General features: G+C 55.7%; 1 protein-coding gene across 6 annotated transcripts in view; it reads left to right on the top strand.

The window, feature by feature from the left end:
* Positions 1-15,238, top strand: part of PRIMA1 (proline rich membrane anchor 1) — a 62,806-nt gene that overhangs the window by 43,029 nt on the left and 4,539 nt on the right. For 3 of the 6 annotated variants that reach the window (XR_002346034.1, XR_002346035.1, XR_002346036.1), the window contains 2 exons: positions 2,503-2,632; positions 12,637-12,779. Coding sequence is in view for 3 of the 6 variants with exons in the window: in XM_021099648.1 (XP_020955307.1) it covers positions 2,503-2,632 (130 nt within the window). In the remaining 3 variants the exon portion in view is untranslated. The remainder of the gene's footprint in view (positions 1-2,502; positions 2,633-12,636; positions 12,780-15,238) is intronic. The other 3 variants (XM_021099648.1, XM_021099649.1, XM_021099650.1) reach the window with 1 other exon arrangement.

Raw genomic sequence — 15,238 nt, 5'->3', positions numbered from 1 at the left:
ACAGGTTCGATCCCTGGCCTCGCTCAGTGGGTTAAGGATCCAGTGTTGCCGTGAGCTGTGGTGTAGGTCGCAGACGCGGCTCAGATCTGGCATTGCTGTGACTCTGGCGTAGGCCAGAGGCTACAGCTCCCATTAGACCCTTAGCCTGGGAACCTCCATATGCCGCAGGTGTGGCCCTAGAAAAGGCAAAAAATAAATAAATAAATAAATGTGGAACACTTAAAACAAAAACAAAAACCCAACCCCAAACTGCTTCCCTTTGCAGTGAAAGTGCAAACCGTATGTGGTCAGGACCCTGTGTATCTGACTCTCCAGCAATGACTGCTGCTGCCGGGAAGGTCTATGCCCTGTCACGGGGGAGACACAGCCAAGCCAGGGACACCCCAAGAGGAACAACTGGGGTAGGGATTTTGGGTTTGATGTTTCCACAGAGAAACACTCAAGACGTTCAGCAGTGAACTGCGGGATCCTCGAGGGAACGGAGAATCCCTCGGGTCGCCTCTCCATTATCGTCGGGTTTGTCCCTCGTTTGAATTCTCCCTCTTTTCAGTGTTGGGGCTTCTAAAGGCCTGATCTCACCCTGGCTGAGAGCCGCCAGGCAGCTCAGTGACATCCTTGTCCCAACCATTTCTTAGAAGCACTTCTGAATCTGCTGGGTCGCTGTGGTGATTTGAGTTCCATCTCTGGGGCCCTCACCCCTGCGAATGGGGCTTCGGCACCTGTTCCCTGGAAGGCTTCCTGGGTTTCCTAATCCAGCTGCAGCCCTGCCCCAATTCGATAACAATTCGGTAACCTGTAACCCCTCCCTTCTCTCCATCTTTCCCTATTCGGAACAGGAGTGTACACGACTACAAGCGTTTGGGGAAGACAGCGGGCATGTCCTTACAAAGCTCATCAGACACACACCATAGGAGCCAGCGATCCCACCCCTAGCTGAGAAAGACGTAACATGTAGAGAAATACGAACGCATGCCTATACCATGTTCGCAGATGTTTATAGCAGCTTTGTTGACAAAAGTCAACCCTGGAAACAGCCCAGGTGTCCATCAGCACGAGTACAGGATCAACAAAGTGTGGTCTATCCATTTCATAGGACTCAGCTGCAAAAAGGAAGGGACTGCTGAAATAGGCGACAGTGTGGGTGAATCACACAAACATCACTCAATCAAGGATGCCGAAATACCCAGGGCGTGATGGCACGGATGTGAATTTCAAGAACAAGCAACTCTCCTCTGCGACTTTCGAAAGCAGAGCGGCGCGTGCCTCCAGGGTGGGGATGGACTGGAAGGCGGCACAGGGAGCTTCCTGGGGGTGGAGCCGGTCTAGGTCCGTGCAGAGGCGTGGCTTACGCTGGCCCCGCATTTGTCAAAGCCGATCCCGTGGTGCACTTACATGTCCCTGTATGTAAATTACACCTTGATGATGATCATGACGTCATCAGTAATAATTAAGCCACTCATGGCGTCCTTTGGGCTATTCCCCACCTAGGGTGCACCCCTTGGGGTGTCTATCATTAAATCTAGGGCATAGTTTTGATTCGTTCACATATATTCAGGTGTCTTGAAGAACTGCCCCAAACTAGCAGTGCCTGTATGTCAGTCCACCCATCCATCCATCCCCTTCTTCCCTCCCTCCCTTTCTCCCTCATGACCCCTTCCCCGTCCCTTTCTCTCCCCCCTCTCTCCCTCTTTTTTCTCTCTCCTTCCCTCACTCGCCTTCCTTTTGCAATCCCAGGCAATTCTTTCCCGTTAGGTCTGGGTCTTCCAAAACCTCTGAGATGAGGCTGTGTGATGTCTCTGCTTTGCTCAGGGCCCAGCACACCAGCTCTGCTGTGAGCCTTGTCTACAGCTGTGTGCAGGTCCACCCACCCAGCCAGTGCCAAGGGGCTCAGCCCAAGGACCCCATGGACTGAGTAATGACAAGGAGACCCTCCTTGGCACCCACGTCAGGTGCTTTGTCAGTGATGTTTACAAGCTGTGGCCACCCGTGCCCCCTGAGACAGCGGCGGATTCCCACCACATGGACCAAACCCGAGAAGGGAGAAAGCTTTCCTCTTGCAAGAAATCAGCTTAAGGAACTGCCGATGACAGGCCTCGCTCTCTCTCCTCCCCGCCTCCCCCCAGGGAGCCTTGCTCCCTGCCCCCACCTTCAGACGAAGCGGATTTAATGCCCCAACTGAGAGAATGAGGTGTTCTGTTATTTTTCATGGGAAATTAAACCCGACCCTGCTGTCCGTTAGCTCATGCCAAGGGAGGATGGATGGCCCAGGGTGCGGTGCTTAACCCCTGCTCAGAGCACGTCGCCTGGCTGGAGGCCAACCATGATGTCACCTGCCGCCTGGCGGGGTGGGGGCGGGGACGGCAGGACAGGTTGGAGAGGCTTCATCTGGGTGATGGATGCTGGTGAGGCCAGCCTTGGTGTGTGTCACACGACAGTCCACCTCTGGCGCCCGCCGGGACCCACTCGTTCAGGGGACGCTCAGGCTGCTCCTGTCTCTTTCAGCTCCCAACGCTACCTCGTGTCCGGCCGAGGAGAGCTGGTGGTCAGGGCTGGCGATCGTCATTGCGGTATGTTGTGCCTCCCTGGTGTTCCTCACTGTGCTTGTCATCATTTGCTACAAAGCCATAAAAAGGTGAGTGCTCACCCAGCTCTGGCTCTGGGCTCCTCTGCCCACCCCCATTCTGCTTTTTTTTTAATTATAAAAATTGTTCAGCATAGAAGCAGCAGAAAGAATGTACAATCTCCGCCCATCAACCTTCACTCTGATTCAACAGTTATCAAGATTTGGCTAATAGTTACTCTATCTCTTTCTTTTTCCTGGCACCTTTTTCTTTGCTGAAATATTTTAAAGTGGATCTCAGCTATTACACCCTCATCATTTTAGGGGGCTCAGCAAGCATTTGATGAGCACCAATTATATGTCAGGCTCCATGCAATTTAAAGCTACCCTGGAATTCCTGTTGTGGCTAGCAGGTTCAGAGCCCCACTAGTATCCATGAGGATGCGAGTTCAATCCCTGGCCTTGCTCAGTGGGCTAAGGATCCGGCATTGCCTCGAGCTGTGGTGTCGGTAGCAAACGAGGCTCAGATCTGGCATTGCTGTGGCTGTGGCCTAGGCTGGCAGCTGTATCTCCAATTCGACCCCTTGCAGAAATAATCCTTGCAGAATGAGTGAAGGAGGCTCTGGAAGGAGCTGGTTTGGAGTGGGAACTGGGTTTGGGAGTTAGATCTAAATTCAGGCTCCAATTCAAGTTGTGTGACCGGGAGAAAGTCACTTCTCTGGCCCTGTTTTCCTATCGGTCAAACGGGGGTAAACAATAACAGTCTCAGTGGGGGGAGTGGTGAGATGCCTTCTGTGAATGGTTTTCACAATATGCACACTTTGCAGTGCCTGGCGTACTCACGTGTTCGCCCAGAGCTGCACCAATGCTCATTGTTTCAATAGTCGGAAGATAGAGGAAGAGAGATGACAGAGGAGGGAGCAGTCAGTGTTCTCTTGGGAGAAGGAGAGGTAGAGCCGCCTCAGAAAAGGTTTTTTCTGTGAGTGTGTCACCTAAGCTGGGTTTTGAAGGATGAATAGGAGCGTTCCAACAGGGTCATGAAAGATCCAAACAGCAAATTATCTTTCAGTAACCGTATCTTTTGCTGATAACTACCATCTCATACTGGTTTTCAAAAAAGGTTACTGTGGAGTTCCCATCATGGCTCAGCAGTTAATGAACCCGACTAGTATCCATGAGGACGAAGGTTCGATCCCTGGCCTTGCTCAGTGGGTATTGCCATGAGCTGTAGTGTGACCTGCATGGCTTGGATCCCGAGTTGCTGTGGCTGTGGCGTAGGCCAGCAGCTGTAGCTCTGATTATACCCCTAGCCTGGGAACCTCCATATGCTGTGGCTGAGGCTGCGGCCCTAAAAAAACAAAAAAAAAAAAAAAAGATTACCGGGCACCATCTGTGTTGAGTTGGGGTCTGCAGCTCAATGTGGCTATTGTTGGGGCCTAAGGAAGTTAGAGGTGTGTCCAGAGCCTTAAGTATGGCACAGTAGGACACAGTGTGACATCCCCTGCAGTGTGACACAGTAACTCTGGCTATGTCCCTTGCTTTCCAGTTCTTAGCCTCCTAAAAAAAAAAAAAAAAAACAAAATAAAACAAAACCAAAAACCCCACAAAAACAACAACAACAACAAAACACACACAAAGCCTCCCTGTCCTGGGGGACACTGGGGAAGATAAAATCAAAAGACAAACAATAATGTTGCAAAACACCAGCGGGTCATAGGGATCTTAATGCGTTTTTAAGAAAGTTTCGCAAAAAATTCCCTAAGGCCCAGAGTTAGAGGATCTGTATTGAGCAATCACAAGACCAAAGTGATTCTACTTCACCCTTTTAATCAGTTGTTCTATGTGGTTTCACTTTAATAATTCAAAAGAAGAAAGAGTAAACTATATCAAGTTAAAAGTCTTAAAATGTGCTCATGGTCACGTCAGGCCAACAGCCCGAGAGTGTCCTGGTGACCAGACCGAAGAGGCAGGAGTCATGTTAACTCCGATGGGGATGAAACAGCCTTTGAGCTGAGAGCCTGGGGCAGCGGGAAAGATTTTAAGAAGCAGAGCAGGGGAGGCAAAGGCACCTGTGTGAGCCCAAAGCACCAGGCCCAGGATGGCCCTGTGAGGGGGAGATGAGGCTGGAGGGACCCCACCGGGGGCGTTTGTCTCCCCCAGGCCGAGCAACTGGCCCCTGATTCAGGAGGCTCAGGGAGCTATTGAAGGTTTTGGAGGAAGAGTATGCAAGAGCCCCCAGGAGCACCAGTCCCCTCTAGGACCCCTGTTCCCACCAGAGACGGGCTGCATCAGCTTTTTTTTAATAAGCTCAGGCTCTTCCAAAAGATACACAGTCGCTTCTGCGTCCCTGGCTGCCCCAGACTTCTGATAATAAGGCTGCCTGCTCCAACAGCAGCAGCAGGGCAGGGAAAGCCCATCCGGAGGAGCAGCTCATGTTCCCATCCCTGCCCTGTGGCTTGGCGGCCAGCTGTGGCCTGCGGGGCTGGGGGGCTCCCTGGAAGGGGTGTGCAGACGCCGCCCGCACCTCCCTCAGAGCAACCAGAGGGGCCTCCCTCGTCTCCTCCTGCAGACCCTAGGCTCCTGCTTCCCGGGTCTGTCAGCAGCCTGGAAGGACAGAGCTCAGGTCACAAGGCTCAGAGGCTCCCTTCCTTGGCGCGGATGGGGCTCCTTTCCAGGGGTGTGGGCGGAGCTCCTTCCAGGAGTGTGGGCGGGGCTTCCTCCTAGGGATGGGGGTGTGGCTCCCTCCAGGGGCCCTGACAGGTCCAGGAAGCAATAGAATTCTTGAAACACTTAAAGGCTAACCGCAGTGGGAGCTGTTAGCACACTTAGGCCGAGGGAAATAGTGCCAGGGGAACCTAGGGTGCCCGGAAACTTGAAAGGGGGGCTAATCAGCAGGCCTTGTGGTCGAAACTGCTGGAGATGCAGCCCCAAAACAGCAAACGGGAGGAGAAAATTCCCCAACCTACCTCCAGCTCCCAGGTGTCCTGAAGGCGATTCCCACTGGCCAACCCCAAGAAACAGGGGAGCTCCGGAGATAGGGGCACAGATGCCAGGTTCCCAGGCCCACGTAGTACAAGGGATCACAAGCCTTTGCTGTGCCAGGGCCTTGATCCGCATCCTTCTCTGGGCCAAGACCCAGCCCTCTGCAGAAAGACAATCCGAGACAGGAGGGGGCGCTATTTAGGGTTAGTGGAGGCAGAAACAGAGGCCAGCTCTCCCTGAACCCTCCTGGTAGGTAGCTGGACCTGGGGAAGGTGGAGCAACGCCTTGTGGGTTGAGAGAGAGGGAGGCAGAAGTTACACCCTGTGTAGGAGACCAAATGCTCCCCCCCCCAGCTCCCCTGTTGAGCTCTGCTGGCCGGGGCCGGGGGGGGGGGGGGTGTCCTCAGAGACAGCCTGGCCCAAGCAGCTGTCTGTCTGCATTTCTCTCCAGAGTAAATGGAGGATTTTTTGCTCACTGTCAATTCTTTCTGGTGAATAATTCATCTGAAACACGCCTTTTCTCTCAGGAAACAAAAGCCTTCCGTGTCAACAGTAAAACCATCAAAAGGAAAATTCAGTGACAAACCCTGCCTAAAACAAACAAACAAACAAACAAACAAACAACTTTCACAGCCAGAGTCCTAAGAGAGGATTTCAAGAGATCTTTGTGAATGGCCACCACAGCCTTTTGGAGCCAGTTTGCTGGGAGGAGGGTTCTAGAATCAGCTGGGATGGGAAGGAAGGGATGCTGGCGACGCCAGAAGGGCTTGCCTTGCAGGGTGTGGCCATGGGGATGGGAGGATCCTGGGCAACAAGTGTCGAAGGGGTTCCCCGAGGTGCCCTCACTGGGCATTGACCTTGATGGGAGGTGGAATCTAACTGGCACTTTCCACACACAGACTCCGTGAATCGAACTTCATCCTGTGACTCAACAGACATTCCCAGGGTCCCAACTCGGTGCCAGGTGATAGGGTGCTTGGGCAGCATCTGGGATGGGGGATCCCAGAGGAGGGGGTGCCTCACCCAGCCCTGGGGCCCTGAGAGGTTTCTTGGAAGGGGATAGGCTTTAGCCACAGGGTGGTCAGTGGGACTAACAGGTGAAGTGGTGCCCAAGTCCACCGCCAATAATTCAAATTCTGGAGGGTGTCCGGCCACAGGGAGACCACACAGCGTGCATTGCAGTGGCCCAGTGCCCTGAGCTTGCTGTGAACAGCTTCTTTATCCACAGACACGGGATGGTCAGGCCCCAGAGCCCTTGAGCACTCTGGGCCTTGTGCTCAGTCCAGGCCTCACCCCAACCCCAGGCCGGGTGTGCATTTGTCATCAGACAGCAGGACAGCTGGAGCTGTTAAAAGAACCCAGGGCTGGGAGTCAGGACCTCTCACTGCCCCCATCGGCAAAGTCAAGGACCTCCAGGTCTCTGTCCAGGTCCCCGAGCCTTTGTTTCCCTGTCCTGGGACGGCAGGACCGCTGAGGCTAAGTCCTTCCACCCACCAGACCTGCAGATACCACCCAGACATGGAAATACCCGGCCAGGCGCTGGGGCTGTGCTTGATGGTGGCAGCTTCAGGCAAAGCGCCGTCCTCCCTGTGCACACACCCTGCGAGGAGAAGTGGGTGCCACTCAGAGTGCGCCCCCACCCCTCCAAGGCCCAGGCGCTGCAGTGGGAGAGGAGCAGGGATGCAGAACCTCTTGGTCCAGGGCGGGATAAGGACCCGAGTCAGCGAGAGGCGTGGAGATCAATCTCCAAGTTGCAGGGTGCCCACCGCCCGGGTGGGAGGGCTGGGGGGTGCACCCCACAGGCCTGTGGACCCCAAGAGTGAGGCGGCTCTCCTAGGCGATTTGCAGCTTCTCTGCCGGCCACACCCTTCCTGCGGAGAAGAGGCCTGAGCTGAGGAGAGATGGCCCCGGCCCTCCCAGCCCCCTCCCCTGAACCACCCCTACTCCCCAGGCAAGTGAGAGAGGCCCTGCCTCCTTTGGCGGCTCTTGGCGCGGGTCTTTCACCCTCTGCCATCGATTTGCCATTAAGCCACCTGACAGTCATTTCCTTCTAATTTACAGGGTATTGGCTGAAAGACCAATAAAAGGCTGTAGAACACTTTGGCCGATCCTGTGGGCCGCTAATTGCAGACAATAAGCGTGCGTGCTGCTGCCTGAGCGCGCGTGCCTGAGCGCGCGTGCCTGAGCGCGCGTGCCTGAGCGCGCGTGCCTGAGCGCGCGTTGTGGACTACAACGCCCGCATGCGCATTAGTGCTGGGCTCCCATGTGCATCCCTTTTTCGTTGAGTTGCTGCCAGTCGACCAGGCCCCTTGGAACGCCCAGGTGTCCTCGATGGGCCTTAAAACCCGCTGACTGGCACAGATGGCTCATCGAGTCAGCGCTGGTCCACATGCATTTATTGAGCGCCGATGGTGGGCTGAGGACTAGACTAGGCGTGGGGAAGGGCGAGAGAAACGAGACGGCGCTCCTGCCCTCCCCCTGCCAATGGGGGAAGCAGGACACACACACACACACACACACACACACACACACACACGCGCCGCGCCGCGCAAATTAACACGTGAGGTGCTTTTAAAGTTGCGTGGTAGGAAGTGGAGAAAGAGAACCTCAGGGTCTTGAAGGAGAGGGAGAGAAGGAGGTGGGAGAGGGACTGCGTCGCCCCCACAGAGTGTCAGGCTGCCGTGCGTGCCCTTTGAAAGGGCTTTATGGTTAGACAATACGGTTATGGCTTGAACGCTGATTACCACTTTTTAATTTACTTTTTATTTTTATTAAAGCAGTGCATGCAGATAGTTTAAAATATCAAATGAGTCATAGTCTATTAAAAACAGCAGCTCCCTGATTGTCTCCCTTGCTCCCCAAATCTCATTTTTTTTTTCCATTTTAGGGCTGCACCTGTGACACATGGACGTGCCCAGGCTAGGGGTCAAAGCAGAGCTGCAGCTGCCAGCCTACACCACAGCCACAGCAACTCTGGACCCGAGCCACATCTGTGACCTACACTGCAGCTCACGGCAATGCCGGATCCTTAACCCATTGAGCAAGGCCAGGGATCGAACCTGTGTCCTCATGGATGCTGGTCAAGTTTGGTACTGCTGAGCCACAATGGGGACTACCGAATCTCATTCTTGAGAGGCAACCACTTTTGAGCGTTAGTTGCTTCTTCTGGTATTTCCCTCCATATTCTAGGGGACGTGGATACGCTCTTTTCTTTCCATTTTAAATATTGTCAGTTGACATCACTATAGAGGATTAAGGTTCAGGACCCTACAACTACCCACAGACTTATAAAACCCTTTCCCTCATCCCACCCACTCCCTATAGGTATCGCCAAAGAGGGGTTCAGTGATTAGCCAGTGTCTCCCTTAGTAGGAAAAGGTGCATTTTGTTCACAGCTGAGTCACATGGTGTGCTATGATTTGTTTCCTGCCCTGGCATTAGCAATGCCTCCTCTCCATATGGTGAAATGCATCGGGTGAACAATCGGTCCGTTCCATGTTAGTTTTGGAGGGTCCGTCCTCTCTCCAGGTGGATGGTAGCTCTCTGAGCATGCTCCGCAGCCGTTGGGCTATGGTGTCTTCTCCAACAGCCTTGCAGGGTCCTCTCTGGGAACCTGCTGCATTCCGTTCTCTCCCCCTCCCATTCCAATCCTTTATTTCTTTAGCGTGGCTCCATCATGCCATTTTTCCCAAGATCTTTCCTGAATCATAGACTCAAGAGCAAATCAGTCAGCAAAGTTAGTTTTCTTTTTAGAATTGGCATTCTTTTTGGAGCTTTAGGGTGGCCCAGAGAAGGGTTAGCTCTCACTGAGTGTGTGGCACTTTGAGAAGACTTGGTCCCCGGGGCAGCTAGAATGCCCATGGAGGGGGACAATTGAGGTTCCTGTGGTGTCTGAGCTAGAATAAGCCTCCATGGTCATGCGGGGGAACTGAGGCCTGACAGGAGGAGACGTGGTTCAGGACACAGGGGTGTCCAGCCCTCCTCTCACATCCAGGGAGCTGCCCTCCTGGCTCCCTGGTCCTTACTGCTCACTCAAGACCCAGCTCAAACACACCCTGTTGGACGTGGCGTCCTGGGCTGGTTGTAGATCTTTCCTGCCAGGGCTGGCGTTGTAGCTCTCCTTGGATTTAGGTTTCTGCTTTGGGGGCTGGGTCGGTTAACGTGGGTGTTTACGTGTGCATGTCACTGTGTGCACGTCCCCAAGAAGAGGGGGCAGCGGTCATCCTGTCTCATCACCTCATCCCCCCAGAGCGCCTGGCGCTGTGAATTTCTGTGGTGCGAGTGGAGGCTCGCGTATGTAGACTTGCCAGAGCCTACCTTTCAGATTGACCGTCTTTATGCAGAATTTCAGTAAACTTACCTGTTTTCTTCCTCTCTTGGTGGGTGGCTGAAGTAGAATCAGTTTTTAGAGTAACTTGCGCCCAACTTGAATGCCTGGCCCCGCCCCCTCACCAGTTCTGGTTTCCGGCAGCCCCTCTGCCGTCTCTGTCCCCTCCCTCCAAGCCCCTTCCCCATCACAAGCTCCAGTGCACGCTGCCTGACTCAGTGGTCCCCTCCCCACGCCCTGAGAGGCCTGGCCTCCCACCCACCTGTACGGGACACACCCTAGGCTGTGACTGCCTCAGAGGAGCCCCTGCCACCTGCTGCCACCTCTTCCTCCCAGAGGCCACCACCTTCAGCCCGCCCCTCTCTCTCCCAGCCTCTGCTGAACTCCTGAGTCTGAGTCAGGGTCAGAGCAGGTGCGAGAGGAAGGCGAGGTGGGCTGGGTCCAGGGATTCAGGGCAGGAGTGGAACCTCTTCGTCCAACCTCAGTGCACCATGAACTTCCAGGAGCAAGAAATTCACCTTGAACGCATCTTGGGTCCCTGGGGTCTTGAGACGAGGGTTGTCTTGCGCCAACACCTCTCTGGCCAGATGGGAACCTAATGCAGTGATTGGGTGCTTGGGACCCAGCCCTTCCCTAGACCAACGCCTCCCACCACAGGTCCCCAAAGCCAACCTCTCTGGCTGGAGCTCGAGGCCACCAGGTCTGGCTGTGCTGTGGGTGAAGTCAGCTAGCGTGTTCCGAGGAGGGACCCTGTTGGCATTGATGCTGAGCACTGACGCGTGGCCTTGGCTGCTCCGAGACCATTTACCTCCTTTGGGACCTGGGCTGGTGGTTCCTGTGCTTTGCTTTCCACCTTCTAACCCCCGGGGCAGCGCCCCTTTCGCTGAGCCACACTGCCCGCCTGCCCCAGTGGCAGGATCAGCATGCAGATTTTTTTTGAGTCCCAGATGCCACCGTGTGTCTCATTATTCTCATCATCACGACACTCCTCCCTCTGAGAAGAGATTGGGCCCAGAAGGGGCTGGGGGTACCCGGTGTCCCCACCTACCTTGGGCTGAGGTACTTATCTGGGCTTAGTGGTGCCCCTCCCGCCAGGGGTCACGTACTGTGGTGAGTGATGAATCCCTCCTGGCCGTAGGGGGTGGGAGGCTGCAGGGACCAGCTGCTCTGTCTGCCCCGTGTCCCCCTCGCTGTGGGGCTGTGGAGCCCGGTGCTGGTGGATGGGAGTCCCACAAGAGTCCCGGGTCGCTGCTTCTTAGGCCTTTTTCTTGTTTTCTTTATTTTTCTAGGGCCACACTTACAGCATATGGAGGTTCTCAGGCTAGGGGTTGAATGGGAGCTGCAGCTGCTGGCCTTCGGCACAGCCACAGCCACAGCCACGCCAGATCCAAGCTGAGTCTGTGACCTGTGCCACAGCTTGAAGCAACACCAGATCATTAACTCACTGAAGGAGGCCACGGATCGAACCCGCGTCCTCTTGGATACTAGTTGGATTCTTAAGCTGCTGAGCCACAACAGGAACTTCCAGTCTTTTTCTGTTTTGTTGTTGTTATTGTTGTTTGGTGACGCCCACAGCATGTGGAAATTCCTGAGCCACGGACTGAACCTATGCCACAGTGATTAACACAGGATTTTTAACCACTGAACCCCCAGGGAACTCCTTTAAGCCTTTTTGTCACCCAGAAGCTCCATCCTCCCTGAACTCATCTCTCCAGACATGCTGGGTCAAGGCCATGGGTCAGGGGAAGGGATAAACAGGAATTCCCCAATAGCCGGAGTCTTCCAGTGGCTTCCACTGCACTCAGGATAAGATCCAGGCGCCTCGTCCCGCCAGCCGGCTCCTGAGCAGGACGGAAGCCCTGGAGCCTCCCAGGCGCCATCCTTCGACTTGCTCAGCAGAGGGGGCTGAACCAGGACGCCCCTGGGGGACGGTCAGAACAGGGGGCCCGACTGGAGTGCGAGGCTCTTCCTCAGCCACAGGCCTGGCTGACGGGAGAGGATGCAGGCAGCAAGAGCCCTGCGGCTTCTCACCCTCCGTGGCCCAGAGAGTGTGGCTTCCTGACCCAGGTCGGGAGAAGTCCGACGTTTATAAAGGCATCTCATCGTGGTACTCTGCGTGTGTGTGTGTGTGTGTGCGTGCGTGTATGCATATATGTATACATGTGGGGGCATGTATGAGCACATATGTATGTGTGTGCACACGGGCATGTGTGATATGTGTGTTGTGTGTGTGTGTGGCGTATGCAGAGGCACGTATGTGTGTGTGCTGTGTGCGTGTCGTGTAGTTGGGGGGCATGTATCTCTGTGTATGTGTGTGTGTGTGTGTGTGTGTCAGGGGTGTGTAGTGGGGAGGATGTAAGGCCTTTGGAAGAGGGCGTCTGAGCCCCTCGACCCCACCGCACCCGACAGACCCTCCGTGGGGTGCGCGAGACAAGAAGCGAGCCGGCAGCCCCCGTCTCGGGCCCTCAGAGCTGTTCTGGCCACGGCTTCCCCAGCAGAGCAGCGGGCGGAGGGTGGGACCTGTCCCCTCGATGTCATCAGGAACCGCGAGGGCGACGGGTCCTGGCCCTCCCTGCCCAGGCGTCCTGCCGGCCCTGAGCGGTCGGCCGAGGGCCAAGCAGAGAAGGCGGGCGCCCACTGCGCGCTGGCCTGGCCTGGGCAGGGTGGGGGTCCCCGGGGAGGGGGTCAGGGTGGGCGATGCTGCCCGCGGACTGGCGGGAACCAGGCACGGCCCCAAAAGAGCTCACTTGGCTTTCTCTTGGTTTTAGGAACCAGGCCGTGTAGGGAGCAGCTCGTGCCCATCTCTTGCTGCCCCGGGGTGCAGAGGCCTGTGTTTGCTTTAGGAGGCCTCCCTGGCTGGGTCCCCACAAGCCTCCCTGGCATTTCCGGATCCCCGCGGGGTGCGCTTTAGGTGGGAAATCTGTGCGGGTTGGAGAACGCTGGCCGCTGCCAACAGGAGCGGCTCCCCACTGACCCCTTTCCAAAGCAGTGCTGAGCGCTAACACGCACTTATGGAGCACTTACTGTATGCCAGATGCGCATCGAGGGGCTTGACGTGCATTAACGCATTTAATCCTCCCAACGAGCCTATGAAATGGACACCCTTGTTGTGCCTGTTTTATAGACCAGGAAACTGAGGCCGAGCGAGGCTAAGTGGCTTGCCCAGGGTCACACAGCTAGAAAGTGGTGGAGCCGGGGTTCACCGAGCCTGACCTCTGCCTCCCAGCACTGATGCAGCATTGCCCTGAAGAGCCACACTCACAGGACAGAGAAGGGGGTTCGAGGCAGAGCCAGCTCTTGTAGGTAGAACTCCAGCTCCCTCCAGGCTCCAGTGAACCCCTACAGGGCTTTGGGAGCAAGCTGGGGCAGCAGCCCGGGGGCAGAGCGGTTGGGCGCTCAGCTCCGGTGGAGGAGGGGAGCAGACCAAGTTCACTTCTCCGAAGAGCCCTTGCAAGTTCCCGTTGTGGCTCAGTGGTCAGGAACCTGACTAGTATCCATGAGGACACAGGTTCGACACCTGGCCTCGCTCAGTGAGTTAAGGGTCCAGCCTTGCCTTGAGCTGCAGCACAGGTCGCAGATGCAACTTGGATCCCGCACTGCTGTGGCTGTGGTGTAGGCTGGCAGCTGGAGCTCCGATTCAACCCCTAGCCTGGGAACCTCCACATGCTGCACCTGCAGCCCTAAAAAGGCAAAAAAAGAAGAAGAGGCCTTGGGGCAACCCCCTTTTCTCTTCACCCCCCGACCCCATCCTGAGGGGGTGTTGCCAGAAGCTGACTTCTTTGCTGGCGGAGCCCCTGCCAAGACCCCCTTTCACACCTGGAAAGCTGGCTGAGCCATTGAGAAGGCCTTGGGGCTCTGTCCTGGCCCTGTCCCCAGCATCCCTCCAGCCAGGCTCTCGGAGCCAGTCTCCCCCAAGGCCCAGAGAAGAAAAGGGGTCCCCCAGGCAGCGTCCTGGCTTCAGATCTCCCTCCTCTTCTGGCAGGAGGAAAGGCCGCCCCCTGAAAGGGCAGGGACCCTGTGCCCTCCAGCTTTACCCGTCTCCTGCGGCTTCCCCTTCTCTGTCACCCGCCCTTGAAGGCCCGAAGCCTCACCTCCCCTGACTGGGACCCCTTGCAGGGGATTTTTCAGACTTAGCCCAAGATTGAATATTTATGAGGGAGAAAAGTCATGTGGGTTTGGGCCCAGTGATTTTTGCCTCTGGCCATTTTCTGGATTCCTGGTTCTGATGTCTATTCGGCCCCTCTGTATTGAGGCATATAAATTTTGGAATCTAAATGATAAATGATGCATTTTGAGGAGCCTCTGAAGACCATTGGTGGCCTCATGGTGGGGGCAACACTGGATCTCACCGTAATAAAACGCACCTGACCCACAATGTCCCAGCTCAAGCCCCCTCAGCAAGGTCAGAGCTCCCCGAGGCCCCTGAAAAGGGGCAGGTGGGACAGTAGGAAGGGTAAGGGAGATGCGAGGGCAGAGGTCAATGCAGGCTCACTTCCAGGAGCCCGTCATACACAAGGAAACTCGTGTGAGCCCCTTCTGACTTCCACAAAATATCTGAGCATCTGCACAAATGGGGGTTTCAGACCCTAGACCCTGGCCTGTGCTGGGTTAAAGCAAAATGAGTCAGGACTCCTGAGAATTTGGGAGCAGCTCCCAAGAGGAGGGTGGGGGAATGGGGGACGCCTTCTCAAGCTGACTGGACCACAGAGCCCGTTTGGGGCGGATGTCTGCTTGCGCATTAGCATCGGCAGAATGTTGCTTTGGCACCAAGACGTCTGGACCGGGACATGCACGTCGAGGCTGCTGCTCCAGGCCTCACCGCAAACCAGCGGGGGGTCCCTGCGCAAGTCACAGCTCTCCCTAGGCCTCAGTTTCCCCATGAAATGAATCTCTAACTTCAGGCCTAGCTTCTTCAGGGGACCATTGTGAGTGGGGACAAGAAAATGTGCGGCCAATAATAGTGTTGTCTCTGAACAGGCCTGACAGTCCCCCGACAGTCGTTATGAAACTGCTGCTAACCACCTCACAGGCCCTCCCTCCCCTAAACGAACCACAAAGGGCCTTGACCCACAGGCATCAAACTAGTCACCCGTCCTTCTCACACTGGGTTTGGGGAGGCTTGGGGCCATTTGAGAAGGCAGAAGCAACTGACCCCTGAGCTCTCGAGGATGACTCTAAACATTGAAGTCAGACAGCCCCCAGCAAAGGCCGGTTCAGGCTCAGCCCCAGCATTACTGAGGGTACAGGAAGTATCTGAGATACTGCCCCCAGGGGCCTCAGTTCCACTCAAGAGACAGCAGGATTCAGCATGGGCCAGGCTCCACAGCAGGGAGGCCGTGGACCTGTCAGGAGGCCGGGGCCACTCCGGCC

Source organism: Sus scrofa, chromosome 7, assembly GCF_000003025.6.
Source record: "Sus scrofa isolate TJ Tabasco breed Duroc chromosome 7, Sscrofa11.1, whole genome shotgun sequence".
Classification (NCBI taxonomy): domain Eukaryota; kingdom Metazoa; phylum Chordata; class Mammalia; order Artiodactyla; family Suidae; genus Sus; species Sus scrofa.
This window is presented reverse-complemented; position numbering and strand designations above follow the sequence as displayed.